Raw genomic sequence first — 15,202 nt, forward strand, 5'->3', positions numbered from 1 at the left:
TAAAACAGCAGAATGGTTAAGAAGAAAAATTTACAAGAATAAGCATTTAATAAATGCTTTAAATTAATTACTGAATATTTTAAGCATGAAGTCATATATTACATGATATATTCTGAGTATTATTGCAAGAATTTGAATCCTTCAGAATGGGAGATCATTTCTGCCAATTACAGATTTCTTTTTTAATTACATACAATAAGGAAAACCAGTAGAAATGTTTTTAAAAATTCACTTTTATTCTTAACATGCAACCCCCCCCCCCAAAAAAACCCCCAAAAAAACAAACCTTCCTCCCCACCCACCAAAAAAAACCTCATTAGGCAAAGCCTGTTGATAAAAGTATGTGGTTAATCTAAATTTAACTACTAAGTGCATTTCAACAGATGTGGTTTCAATTATTATTATTTATTTGCTTTATTACAATACCATCCAGAAACTCCACATCAAAATTAGGGGACTTTGTCCTAGACAGACAAGGGTTGTAGTTACACTGTGTAAACACAAATGATCAATATTTGAAGAAGTTTAAAAGAAATGGTAGAGTTTCTCTCTTATTAATTCATTTAATAATTAAAAGTGGAATTGACTGATGAACAAATAGTATTTTTTCTGAATTATATTTAGTTCTTTGATGCTTAAAGACAGTCTGATTTATTGTAATACTGTGTTCCAGTTGCATACAGTAGTCGCCAAGTGTAATGTTGAAACACTCCTTTGGGAAACCTCAGACATTTCCTTCTTGTTACAAGCAATTTAATTGATGAATAATATTAAAACTCAGTCTTTCCCTACAGTCGGTTACTAGGAATTTGTTGACCCTAAAGAATAAGTAATAAATGAAGAACTAGAGTTTCTTCAGAAAGTCGATCCAATAGTCCTTTATAGAAATCTCAGCGGGAAGAGAACGAGGAAGAAAAGGCATTGCACAACCTTCTGTAAGATCAACATGGCATTCCTTCAACTGAGAGAGGTAGTTAGCCATTACTTCAACTTACATTTCGGGTTAGGCAAAAGCTCAGATCATTGTAGCCCTCATATGAAAAAGGTCAGATTTGGGAAGCCAGAAACAAAAACACACCTACCTTACAGTGCAGTTCTGTTCATCAGTGTTATTTCTAGAGGAAACACACTCCTCATCTTCCTTCAAATCCTCAGCTTGCCTCCTTATTTCAACTGAGACTTCCTGCCAAGGGTTTATAACAAGTAAGACACAAAGTCATCAAGTTTCAGTTTCCAAAAAGTCTATCATTATGGAACCTCTTATTTGTGGGTTTGCTCTGCTTGAATATACATGAAGTCAATAATATATCATGTTTTATGTTGTTTTGACTCCAAGTATTGTAGTATGCTATGTGACCTCTTATATATCACTACAAATCTCTCTAGGCTCAAGTTACCAATTTAATTTACTGAAAACAAGAAAAACTTAAATGTTACATTTGTAAACCTTTGCAAGTTCCATCTGGCAAAAACAAATTAAGGCAAGATATTTACTGGAGACTTGTTAGTGTTTTAGCTTTTGGATGCCTGTGTATGTTTCACTTCAAAATTGCTGTAACTTCAGCCACACCCAAAGTGCAAAACTGTATTAGACACTTTGACCCCACAGGAAATAAAAGTGCGTTCTAGCACTAAAACCTTGAATCTTACATGCAAAGAACGTAAAAATGGCTTTGAAATAATATATCTTTTTTTGTCTGCAAATCCTAAATCAACATGCTATCAGATGGTACTTAAACAGGATTTTTTCTTGTAAAGCACTCATTTACACTATATTTCACTATACTGTTTAATGAAAGAGAAATATAAATGCATATTACAGAATCATCTGAATAATTCATTACTTCTGATTTTTTCAAAATAAAATCTCTACACGTAAAAAATATTTTTCTTGGAACTGACAGTTCAGTAGCTTATCTACACAGTTAACTCCATAGCTCAATCTATATAAAAAGAAGTTTTGTTAAACTTAAGATTTAAATAGTCCCTCATCTGAAGTATAATTCAGTTTGTACTAAAGAGCCGTATAATAAAAGCATGATTTTTGTCTCTATTGTAATGGTTTTACCGTAACTGGAATACAGGAAATGAGAGCAAGAAAAGGAGGAAGAGCAATATTATAAATCTCTTATGGTTTGATAATTCTTACATAGCCCAAGCAATTGTATTTGCAAAACCAGAAGTTTAAGTCAAGTCAATCCTATGTTATCTGCTGAATCCATTATATGCCTAGCAATCTTTCAGCAGCATAAACATGCCTTTAAAATATAGATCTCATGATAACTGGTTATTGTACTGATCTCACCTGCCACTTGTACCTTCTCCCTGTATTTTAAAGTTAAAAATTAACTGACTTCCTGCTTTTGGACTGAACGAACCTTTGACTTCTTTCAGGAGATTGATTGATTTTTTTTTTAATAAAGCAAACACAGTCATGTACGATGTTAAAGAAGTTCCACCCACGTTTTCCAGGGCTAGGGACAGACATTACACATAAACTGGCTTAAGTGATCAGAAACTGGTTTATGTTCTGTTACAAGTTTAAGTGCACATAAAGCAGTTTCAAAATGTTGAAACAGGTTTAAGATATACCTGGTTAAATGCAGTATCAGATTTAACGGATTTGGGACAAATCAGTTTATGGAATGTCTGTCCCAGACACCTTCCTAGTTCAAGTTAAACCAGAACCCCCAGCATCCCAGATGCTTTGCAGCCCTATGCTGTGCTGTCTGCTCCAGAGAACAGGGCTGGCCCTGCCCTTCTGCTCCCTAGCCAGAGCTCCGGAGGAGATGGCAGGCACAGCAGGGTCTGTCTCGCTTCCCCCTGCCCCACCACCAGGATTCCACCCCGTCCCTCCCTCCCATCTCCCACAGCATGGACCCCAGCCCCACGGACCCTAGGCATGTGTATGCTAGCTAATGAGAGGTGTCTCTGTGTGTGCGTCTCCAATTTCACTGGGACAGGCAGACAAAACTATCCACTTAGGGCTTTTTGGCTCTAATCAACAGATCAGCTGGTAATGTCCCTATGTTTCTTCCTTGGAAAAAGCTGTTTAAGAGTTTGAACTAATAAGAGAGGCTTTTGTTTTGTTGATGAGCTGATAAACACCGTGTTATTCAGCCCCCCTGCTGGCTCCCTCATCTGTCAGGTTTGCAAACAGTATGAAGAAGCAGGGAGAAGGAGATTGAAAAGGTCAGTATTATCAACAGATGTATGTACTGCACATCTCTGCTTTGCGTTGGAGTGCAATCTGGGGTCTGGCAACATTCCCACCCCTTGAGCAGCAAGTGGGAAAAAGCCTGGGATGGTGCAGGCAGGGTGGGAATTTACACCCCTCCCTAATCAGGGTGTCCTGCCAGGGGTTGGCCATGCCCCCCCACCTCAGCACTGTCAAAGGGAAGGAAGGGATGCTATAGTGCCTCCCTGGCTTCTAGCCTAAGCCACTGAAGGCATGTTCCTGCATTTCCTCAGTCCAGAGGGAATGTCTGTGCACTTGCAAATTGGTTCAATCTATGCAGGTTAGAGTAGCCTGCAAAGATTGAATCAATTCAGGCTCAAGCTTTTCAAATGTCTGTCCATGTCCCAGGTGGTATGAATAATTTTTTAAACCTTGATTTTTGAGCTAGTATAATAGAAGTTAGAGTAACTGCCTCCTGGATCAAATCAATTTAAAAGAAAGGAGAGTGACACTGGAAACCAGTAGTTTATCAGTCTATTTCCTTTGTAAGAAATTAGCTCCCAATTTCCTTGGAGCACCACTTCAGTTTTACAGTACCATAGGACGGTACATTTTCTGAAAGGAGGCCATCAGTAAAATAACTGCTGTACTGATGAGTATCTGTCAGTTTGGGTGAGGAATTACCACCTTCAATCAGCTCTCACGCCTACTATAAAGTATGGGATATAGACTGCTAACATGATCAAAATGATCTTGTCTTTTCTCTTCACTCATGTTGGCTACAAAATAGAAGCAACTAATTTAGCTTATTGCTCTTTGTTCTATACTGAACTCTCATTCTACCCTCCCATCCTTTTTATATTTCCTATATCCTTGGATATCCTTTTTACCTTGCTTATGAGAGCTACCTGTAATAAGGATTTCATTGTTAACAGCTGGCAAACATTTGTTTCTACTCTGACTCTGTGTACAATTGCACGTATGATTTTTCCCCACTTCTGTCACTCTGTAAGACAAATATGAAAATACAAGTCTCTTACCTGCTTGTAGAAATCAGTAGAAGGCGATGATCTGGATCGCTCATGCGAGTACTGGGATTTCTCACGTTGCTCATGACTTGCATCAAGGATGTTATCAGCAGAATGGTACCTTCCTGAACTCCTTGACTCTAGAGGTTTCCTCTGCTCTTTCCAGGATGCCTGATATTCTGCAAAAGTTCCCAGTCTCTGAGGCTGTTCAGATTTTGTGAGTTTGTCAGTTATCTTACGGGGACTACAATGGGTATTATTTTTTGCAATTTGCATAGTTTCAATTCCAAAAGAGGCTGCCCGAGATCTTCTTTCATACCGTAATTCCTCACACTCATGTTCATAAGCTTTTCTATCAGGCTTCCCAGGCTGTTCCTCAAACAGATTGTGGGGAGCTTGTTTCTGGGCAGACTTCCGGTATGTGGGCTTGCTCGTTTCTTCAAAGAATTTCCACCTATCTGCAAAAGAGGCAAGGGCTTCCTCACATGTATTTGAACGGCGCTGAGGATGGCAGTTATCCTCCGACATCCCCACTTCATTCATTTTCTCTGGTTCGGAGTAAGACTTTAGTTTTTGTTCTGCTGTGAACCTCTTCCTGGCTCCAATGCGTGAAATATGATGTGTGCCACTCCCTGAAGAGTGTGGTTTAACTTGTGCAGCCTCAAGGAAGTCAGAGGCATCTTCAGAAACCAAAGCCAACGAGGAAGAGTTGTAGTTGTTTGCCTTCCGTTCTGGTGACCTGGGGAGATAGTCAGCAGGGCTAGGGTCCAAGTCCCGCCGTTTGAAGGAAGTAGCCCGCAGGACTCTAGCCTGGGCCTCCTTTAGGTGATCCTTGTAGGTACTGGTAAAAGATCTATCTGAAGAAGTGTTCAATGTCTCTGCTGATTCTGGTTTCCAGTTCTCACTATACTCCTCTGGTTCATTTGACCCTATTAAGGCAGCAGTGCTTTTGCTCTTTTGCAGCTTTGCTCGCCTCATCTGGATCTCATTTCTCAGGGTTGTTGCAAAGCGATCACTCCTTCGTGCCTGTTTAGTCAAGTGAGTATCAAATGGAAGCCCCCTATCGATTCCAGGTCCTGGGCAGTTGTCAGACTGTTTTTTCCCTTCCTGAGCTAAGGAATGCAACATAGGGGTCTTCTGAGGAGAAATCTTACTATTCTCTTCTTTTCCCCACCTGAAATCTTTCTGGGCAGCCCTGTTTTCAGTGGTAAGAACACAGCTTTTTGTATATTCCTGCTGATTGTAGCTATTGTCATTTTCCTTGTAACTGCCCTCCAAGGTTTTATTCTGTCCAGCCCTTTCAGGATAGCTATTTTTTCTAGCATCTTCAGGTCTAATATCCCCTCCTCTGTCCACTGAATAGGGAACGCTCTTCTCGCACCCTTCTATAGAAGACTCGACAGGTTGTTGAGGTAGATAGTATTTTGGTTTCTGGACCGTTGTGACTATTGCAGGATTGTCATGTGGTCCAGAACAGGCTTCAGGTTTCCAACATTCATCCTTTAGCTGTAGCGGCTTTGAGCTTCCCTGAGCAGGCTGTTTTGCTGTTACACAGTAATAACGACTCTGTCCAGCGTTGTCCATTTTCTGTTCAGTGGCACTGTTCATACAGGAGGAAGTACTGAGTAATCTGGATTGGTTTGGACTGTAACAATGGAAATGGTTAGCAGGTAGATCTTGGGCACCACTGTAAGAGGAAAAATGTTGCTGGTCCTTAGGCAAAGCTGAGGCTTTTGCATTATGAAAAAAAGTGCTTTCATCACTGTATTGGCGCTGGTGGTGGTAACTGTAAGCAGACTGTGCAAACCGAACATCTGTGCTGGACAGAGAGGACTGAAGTCTGTTAGCATTTCCTGCATTATTGTTGTACCTGTCACCAGCAGAAGATAAAGTATAGTCCAGATCAATATCAGATTTATAGCTGGAACTACTGATCCTCCTTCCCTCTGTGCTCTTTTCACTGGCTCTAGCAGATCTTCTTTGTTGTTCTGCAGTTTCTGAGCTCCAGTCACTTCTGGGCTGAGATCGGTTCAGAACTGTAAAGTGCTGGGTGCTGGTGCTTTCTGAGTATACAGGACCATGAGCCTTGTCATGGCCTTTGGTAGCAGCAAAGCTGTCACTACGAAGAGGTGGAGGTGGTGGGGGAGGGGAGGATGACTTCTTCTTATCAGGCACATACCAGACAGGTCCAATATTTGACTTTCCACAGCCTGAAAGCTTAGAATCAGGATATTCCTCTATTCTGGGGCTCCTGCTATTTTCAAACTGATTGGGAGCTAGCAAGTATCCAGATTTGTCCTCTAGTACACAGTTATCATTCAGAAATTGGCCAGCACTGCTGTTTCCATACTTTGCAATGTCCCAGTGGCCAACTCTGTAGAGCATGTTCTCTGTTGAAGATGCATCTGTGTTGGACAATGTATGGTCAGGGGTACTGGAACTTGTAGAGAAAGAGCCATAAGCAGAATCCCGTTTGCTTTGGTTCGCTAAGTGATCAATGCTACTGTTAGACTTTGCAGAGGAAAGCCGTCCATAATGGGACATTTGGGGAGTGTGGTCCCAGCTGTCCATACTTCCTAGGGAGCTGAACTGGTCAGAAGTGCGATGTAGATTTGACTGATCCCATGAATGTGACAAATCATGAGAAGAGGAGCTATAACAGAAAAACATAAGCTAGCATCAACAATAAGTCAAGATTAACACTGCTTTTAAAGGCATTTTGGTAAAATGCATCTCTATAACAAATACCAGAGACGGCTAATGTCTTCTAGTGGTCCAGGCAACAAGAAACATGGCTCTTGTCTCACTTTGCCATTAATTCAATGCCTAAGTTTTGACAATTGTAACTCAAATCGCTCATTCTGTACAATGGAAATACAGGTGCGTGTGGCATGGGTGTGTGTGCATGCATGTCCATCTATGCATGTCCACTTCCTGTCTCTGCTGTTGCACATCCTTCCCACCATGCTGGCCTATACCTTGGGCTCACTTTCAATGTTGCTTTCTCACTAGTTCCTTTACTCTGTCTGTCTTCTAATCTTGCTGCTGCTTTCTCCATAATTTTTCTCTCTGTCCACAGCCAAAACTTTTACCACGGTTCTTATGTCCCATCCCAGCCACTGTTATCTCTTCTGGCCTCCTGACACCGACCCCCAGTTCATACCCAGAAACGCTAGAAACCTTCTAACACAAGACATTTTGTATGTGTTAAATCTGTATACTATTAAAGTTAGAACATGTTTTGGGCAGGCTCAGGGTATCATTTACCATAATCTCTACTATGCACAGCTTGCCGATTGTCAGTCCCAGCCCTGGCAGCACATCAGAGTATTAAACTAGCTCTGGTGCAGTGCTGCAGCTTGGACTGACAATCAGTGATTGCCAGTGGCAGGCCTGGGACCTTTGGGGGCTGAAGGCATCTAGCTTTCAACTTGATCCTGGAGGAATCTGACATGTGAAAGATCCAGAATCCTTCCTCCCCATATGTTTCATAGTTTCTAAGATTGGAAGAAATCTGAATAGATCTTCAAGTCTGACTCCCTGCCCTGGGCAGGAATGACTGCTGGGATCATAATACCCCAGCCATATATCTATCCAACCTCCTCTTGAAGACTCCCAAGGTAGGGAGAGCACCACTTCCCTTGGGAGCCCATTCCAGAGCCTGGCAGCCCTAACCATAAAGTAATGCCTCCTGATATCAAGCCTGAACCTGCTCTCAATCAATTTGTGGCCGTTATTCTTTCTTATCCCAGGTGGTGCTTGGGGGAATACAGCCTCACTTATTTTCCACTGGTCCCCCCGGTGAGTTTATAGACTGCCACCAGATCCACTATGTGTGGTTTATCCTACCTAGTAGTCTGGTAGAGCAGAGGGGTCCCTGACAGATGTTACGGCTGGCTGAGGACCACAAATTGCTCATATTATCTCCATGGAGCTGACTGATGATAGCTGAAACATGGGTTGCTTAATACAATTTGGAGATGCTCCTTGCATGAAAAGTCGTAATTCTGCTATGATATGAGTACACTTAGTATGTGTTTTACTGCTTAATCATGTGGGTCACTCATGTTTTAAGTGTATTTAATGTACACTAGATGTAACATGAGACATAGCTAAAAAATAATCTTCCCTGTGGTGATCCTGACCACATCTCTCCCTTTCTAATCCCAGGGATAGCTCCCCCTGCTTTGCCCCACCAATTTCAAACTTTTTGTCCTCACATTTAAAATTTGTGAATCATTTTCTTGTAGCTAAATTATATGAAGTGTCTATCAAACGTTTTGCAGTAAAGAATCACTATGAAAGTCAATAATTAAATTATATTTCAATTTATTATTATGTCCTATCAAACTATAGAACACTGAGAGAGATCCTTTTTTGTCAAAAATACTCCTCTCTAGTGCTTGGCTCTACACTGTAGTCGTTACAACGGTGAAAGAAAATTGCCTTTTAACATTTATACTTTTACAAAACACAGTCATAAGTACTCAGGGTCAGCTCCTCTTCCACCTATTAAGGATCTAAGTGGTACTTAGGTGTCTAAATGCAATCCTATTCCACCCTGCTCAAAGCCATAAAAAAACACTAATGGAAAATGTAGGTGGCAGTCTTCCTTGCTGCTGCCTATAGCTTAATTTTTATGCTAAGTTGAAGGCTTTATTTTTTGAAGGCTGAAATGTTTTATTCAGTGACTCCAGAAGGTATTGTTCTTAGATGTTCAATTGACTTAAATGCTTAATAGGTGGGGAACAATTCTGTCCTTGGTGTTTAATTATAGAAAGGTGGTAAGACATGAGAAACAGTTCACATAAAGCACGAAAAATGTATAAAATAGTATCAGTTTTTCTTTTCTAAAACAATTTTAATGATAGGACATGCTGTCATATACACACACACACACACACTAATATATATATGACAGTGGAATGCCATATATGGAATACCATATATATATATATATATATATATATACATACATACATACACACACACATACACACACACACATATATGGTATTCCATGTATTCATTAAGGAATTAAAATAATTTTGATAATAGTAAAGAAAGCAAAACACAGTGCTCACACAGGCTGTATACACATGTTCAAATGACCTGGGAAAATTATTCTGGGTTTGTTTTCCTGGTTAAAAAACTTACCCAGAGACCCCTGAACAGACATTTAAATGCTGACCCACTATGCATCCAGGGCCACCCCCTGGGCACACATCTCAGCCTGCAACATGGGCTCCCAGTCTGCCTACCAACAAAGTGAGAGTAGTGCACAGGGCAGCCCTAACTGGCTGACCCAGACTGTCTCCCTGAAATGTAATGAGGGGATTGGGAAGAGGCTCCCTGCTCAGCTGGAGCACTGCTCAACCCAAGTGCTCTCTGGACTGACTCTCTGGACTTGTCAGGGAGAGGGGAGGGGGAGAAGGGAGGGATCGGGCAAAGTACTGCCAGAGGACTGTTCTACAGCTTCTCAGAAGAAAATATGTATGGAAATCTACTTTCCCATGCCTGATTTAATGCTGGTTGTTCTAAGGGTTTTTTCCTCTATTTTTGCTCTAGGAGTAAAATCTTGAATACCTGTACACTAGTTGCTTCTATTGGGTGAGCAGCAACTGAATATCTGTACATGGCCACAAAGAATATCTTGGGCATTAGAATTCTCTTTACTGATAGAAAGCATAGGCCAGGACACTGGGCCTGGCTGCTAAATTTTATCGATGTGCTTGGCTCTGATCAGAATCAAGAGACTGGCATTCTTTGTGCTAATTCGAATCTGGATCCAAACTGGAACTGCTAGTGGTAAACAGTAACATTGAGTGGATTCCCTAACCTTGCCAAAACAAAGGTGAGTAGGAAAATGCTGATATATCAACACCAAGAAGTTTCATAGAAGTGTTCCAGATTAGCGCATGTTCACTGACTCCAAAATCACAGGCAGGCTTCTGTAGTTTCTGCCTGGATTCTTGGCAGTCTCTTGAGAAGCCTGTGCTTTCAGGGTCTTTGGCTTGGGTGATGTTGGGGCTGGGGGATGGGAAGATGCTTTTATGGATCTGAGAACCTAAAAGTCATGGGCACCTATAAACATATCCAATGCCTGCTCCAAAGAGTGCTAATTAGCACACGTCAAAGCAGACTTCATGAATTGAGTCTAATGGAGCATGCTAAACAGCACACTCCAGCAGCCTCAGCCTCATGCATATTCTGCATCCCTGTGCTTCAAAATGGTGGTGGGGGCACTTTAATGAAAGCTCATTGAATGAGCTTTACATTGCTCTCCCTGCCATTTTCATGCAAGGGACACTGAATACACAAGATGCTGTGGGCGGTTAATTAAAGCAGTTCCTAAGAGCTGCTCTAATCAAAGTGCCCCCCAACCCTGAAGCACATGTAAAAACACCCCATCATTCCAAGTGGGCTCTCAAGGCTCCCAGCCATGGAATCCAGAAGTTCTGAAGATCCTAATGCAGCTCTTGCAATCTAGGGCAGTGGTTCTCAACCATTTTACGGTTAAGGCCCCTTTCAGAAAATGCCAACTCTTAGTTTTCACTCATTTTTTGATTACAGAAAAAAATAATAGAGCAATTCGTCTGTTGCATACAGCTTGGAAAAACCGCAACAGGGCAGAATATTCTGACACTATAGAGTCCTATTTGAAATCACTCGGATTATCTTGCAAAACATATTTGTATACCTACCTGTGCTAGCGCTGTGAAACACCCTTGAAAAGATCTCAAACCACCCCATGGTGCTGTAGCACTCTGGTTGAATTGCTGCCCTATAGTCTCTGGCCTGTGAGAGGGCTATCTCAGAGCTGTAGTTACTGAAAGCCCACCTCAGTACTTCCAGCTTGCCAAGTCTGTGACTGCTCAGCTCAAGATAGGGTCCAGAGGATTTGAGGAATGCCTTCTGCAAACTCAAAAATTTAGACCAATGATTCTGGTGGAATCAACTTTCCAAGAGAGTGAAAGTCTGGGGTAGTTCACATTATGGGGCTACCTGGGAGCCCCAAATGCTAGCATTTTTGCCATTTTCATTGCTGTAAATGTCAGTCAAAGCACTGGGGTCCCAGGGAGCATTATTTTGTTTTGATACACTATGCCTTGGTATTTAAAAAAAAAAAAAAAAAAATTATTTTACTTTCCAATTGGGAAGAGTGGAAAAACAAACGGGATTCTATTCCAAATCAGATCTAAATCAAATTTCGGAAATCCTGAGTTTCAGCCAGCTCTCATCAGAAGGTCTCCAGATCATGTTCTAAATGTTCTCAGAGTAGAGAAATATGTCCTGGGATCTCTAAATTATACTTGAATGGCTACCAGAGAAACACAGAAAGCACAAACCAAGGTAATATTTGAGCTGAAAGATACAGCAATGATTTCTAAAATAGCATGATATAAAACTAATATAATAAATGAGAATTAAAATTCTTAAGTTAAAGCTGTTACTGGACTTCTCTCTGTGGTGTGTTCCTATCTTCAGCAATGTAAACAGAATTCAGACTGTTTATGTGTTATTAAAGTACATGGCACAATTCTACATAAACTGAGAGGAAGAGTTATCAAGAGGTAGGGAAATACAATATGCAAATACTCTTTTGGCAGTAACATGTTACAAAGGGAAGACAGAGCAGGGAGATCAAAATGAGGGGATTTTTTTTCTTTTATAAAATTAATACAATATTACTGTTTAAGGACTGTCCAAATTATTTAAAAATAGCAGGGAATTCCTAAAAAGAGCAAATTATTAAAGTTTCATAAAACTAAATAATTCAAAGGCTTTTTTGATATGAAATATTAACAAAAGGAAGCTATGCTGAAGAATGTATAGAAAGATTTTGTAAATTAGGACTGTATTCCAGAGTGATTTCCCCAAGCTTAACTGTGTCCCAAATGGGAGTTAAATTGGAGAAAAACAGCAATAAATTCCATGAAAATGCTATAGAATTAATTTATAAGCAGGAGATAAGAGCCTCTAATCAGATCCTAATATACTATATCAAATGAAGAATAAAGTGCTACATAACCCAAACTCCAAATATCTTAGTCTTCCTTCCATAGTGCGGGAAGAGACTAATAAATAAATGTTTTAAATAACGAGGGAGACGAGAACTGTCTGTAGCAGTTCATAAAAGGCCAAGCACTAACATGTACTGTTGTGATGATCAGGTTACAGAAAGTAATTTCACTAATGAAACGGACAATATCTTAATGTCTAAGGGGAAAATGCAGTCAGCCCTCTTAGGGATAATTAATATTGCTTTTCAAGGAATAATGCTTTCAAGAAATACCATAGGAAGTTAGTGCATTTAATACACCCCTTCCTTCTGTAGATAGAAAAAAACTTAAGATACCAAAGTTGAAAGGAAATGCAAGAAGAAAACTGCATTCAAAACCATTATTCTTATCTTTATTTACACACATACATATACCAAAATATTTCTGAACTATATTTACCAGCCTTCACCCATCCTGAAGTTCTCAGTATACACCTCTATATTTTAAGAATGATAACAAAAAACAAGAAAAGCATAATTCCATATTTATGGGTTAAAAACATGAATGTGAGCCACATTATTATTTTCTTACCGTTGGAGCTTGGTGCATGTAACTTAAACAGAAACTCACCTAGCATGATACCGGGAGTGCCATGAAGTGCAGAGATTGGTTGAGGAGAGCTGTGACGTGGCTGTCTCAGGCTGACTCTCTGTGAATTTGGTTGCGTGCCAAGAGTGAGGCCTGCAGGCTAGATCATTTCTTCTGAAATGAGAAAGGTAGAGCACATACTTTTAATGCAGATCTCTTAATAAGGTGGCATGAAGTGAAAAACGTCTACTAATCAAATTAACTTTGGACGAGCAGCACAGATGCAAAAGAAACTTAAACTACACTACATGCTATGCAATGTTCTACATGCCGGTTTTGAAAAGATGCCAGCTTTCTTTTAAAACACTTGAGACACAGACAATAGAACATTAATACTGTAACAGGGATTTGTGGGTTTATTTTAGGGCAGGTAAATATAAATTTTAAGCACCTTGAATTTAACCATTCAAAGGACTGGTGAGGTTTGTGACTTCTTTTACAACACAGAAGCTATTCAATAAGGTTTTTGTAAGGTTTTATGTAGGTACACAGGTGGAACAGGGGAGGTGGGGAGAAAATGGGTTAAAGGCTGAAGTAGGGATAAAACCACAAATATTTTTATGATTCCAAATTGGCAAGGTTAGAGAAGCAGGACTTAACACCAATGCAACTCTGCCATAGTGGTCTTACTGCATGGCACACCTAAAAGAAATTAAGGGTTGAATTTGTGCGCCTGAATTAGGCACTGAAAGAATATCATCTTCTTTTCAAATCTGCTGAAGACAGAGAGTTCCCAAATAATGTAATAGGAAATGGTAGGTGTGCTTTGACAGTTCCACCAGAATCACTAGTCTGAATCACTTTTCATATTCAAGTGATAATTTATAACATCACTTAAATACTGCTTTGTGTGTCCACCCTTAGATCTTCAAGTATATTTTTTTCTTCTAAGGAATTCAAGAGACATCTCCTTACAAATACAAAGTGTAAGTTTCTAGATTTTGTCTTACAGAATCATCGTTCTCTGGAATTGATTTCAGTGCTTCCACCCTATCCTAGCTTAAAAATGAATAATTTGCACTTCCATTCAAGGACTCTGTCAACATTAATTATTGCTTCTGTAAAATATTCAAGTCTCTTGTCCAAAAGTGATTTAGGTACTTCAAAGACAAAGGGCCAGACCCTTTCCCACCTATTAGATGTCTAAGGACAATCCTATTCCAAGCTGCGTGAGCCCAGAAAAACTTAATACTTCTTATCGCTGTCTTTTTCCTGCATCTTAGTTATAGATGACAGCATGTTACAAAAGTGGATACTTTTAATAGAATTTTAAGGGACTTAAAAAAGGCAGAATAGGGTCTAGTCCTAAGGCCCCGGCAGATGTAAAAGGCATGATGGAATCTGATGCACAATCCCTGTAATTGTGCTAGCTACCATGCCACACATGCATGGCAGATGTGACTGTGGGACTGAGCTCCAGATTCCATTACGCCTTAATGCAGGGGGATCATGATCGCAAGCTCCCTCTGCACTGGCTAGCAGCAAGCTCCCGTGACTGGAAGCCCTGTCAGCTGATTGGGGATCCCAGCTCTGGGGGTACACCATGTACCCCTGTGGCTGGGAGCCATCAGCTAACGGGACTCCCAACTGCAGAACTGTACTCCGCACCACTATGGCTGGGTGATCAGCTGATGGCTCCCATCCACCAGGGTGCGTGGTGTACTCATGCACCTGGGAGCCCCAACTTGGCCACACGTTCAATTAATGGCACGATACCAACCAGCCACAAAGTTATTGCACATTTTTGGTGTAATAAACTTTGTGGCTTGTTCCTTGTTTTATTATGCCAGTAAGTGCATGAACATGTGGCCAGGTAACAACTTAAAGAAGAGATTAACTGGTTAACCATGTCTTACTCACTCTCACGAAAACAGGAATCAGGCTCCTACATTACTTCTATACTGCTGAAAATTTTACCCAGCATGGTTAAGTAACCAGTTCAAGCTCACAAAGACAATGGCAGTGCTGAGTCGAGAGTTCAGAACTCACAATTACCAATCTGGTACACACAGACACCTTTGTCATTCATTTTCACTTTCATTTGACTGGATCACTAACTAGTTACTGAATTGTAAAACAATCCAGACTAAAACTGCCTACAAACTCATCAGGGGAGATCAACAGCAAATAGGTAAAGCGCTTTTCTCCCCAGCACCACCTGGGGTGACAAAGATCAATGGTAATAAGCTGATGGAGAATAGGTTTAGGTTAGAGATCAGAAGGCAATATTTTACAGTTAGGGTGGCCAAAATCTGGAACCAACTTCCCAGGGAAGTGGTCCTCGCCCCTACCTTGGGCAAATTCAAGAGGAGGTTGGATGATCACCTGTCTGGGGTCTTGTGAAC

The 15,202-nt window shown here is 40.6% G+C and overlaps 1 protein-coding gene across 3 annotated transcripts in view; it reads right to left on the reverse strand.

The window, feature by feature from the left end:
• The window catches only part of SHROOM2 (shroom family member 2), a 67,542-nt gene that overhangs the window by 51,434 nt on the left and 906 nt on the right, over window positions 1-15,202 (reverse strand). For all 3 annotated transcript variants that reach the window (XM_019529346.1, XM_019529345.1, XM_019529347.1), the window contains exons 2-4: window positions 12,840-12,971; window positions 4,219-6,859; window positions 1,083-1,183 (exon numbers count right to left, since the gene is read on the reverse strand). In XM_019529346.1, coding sequence (XP_019384891.1) covers window positions 1,083-1,183; window positions 4,219-6,859; window positions 12,840-12,971 — 2,874 coding nt within the window. The remainder of the gene's footprint in view (window positions 1-1,082; window positions 1,184-4,218; window positions 6,860-12,839; window positions 12,972-15,202) is intronic.

The sequence above is a fragment of the Crocodylus porosus genome, unplaced genomic scaffold (assembly GCF_001723895.1).
Source record: "Crocodylus porosus isolate Cpor-Errol unplaced genomic scaffold, CroPor_comp1, whole genome shotgun sequence".
In the NCBI taxonomy this organism is placed as follows: Eukaryota; Metazoa; Chordata; order Crocodylia; family Crocodylidae; genus Crocodylus; species Crocodylus porosus.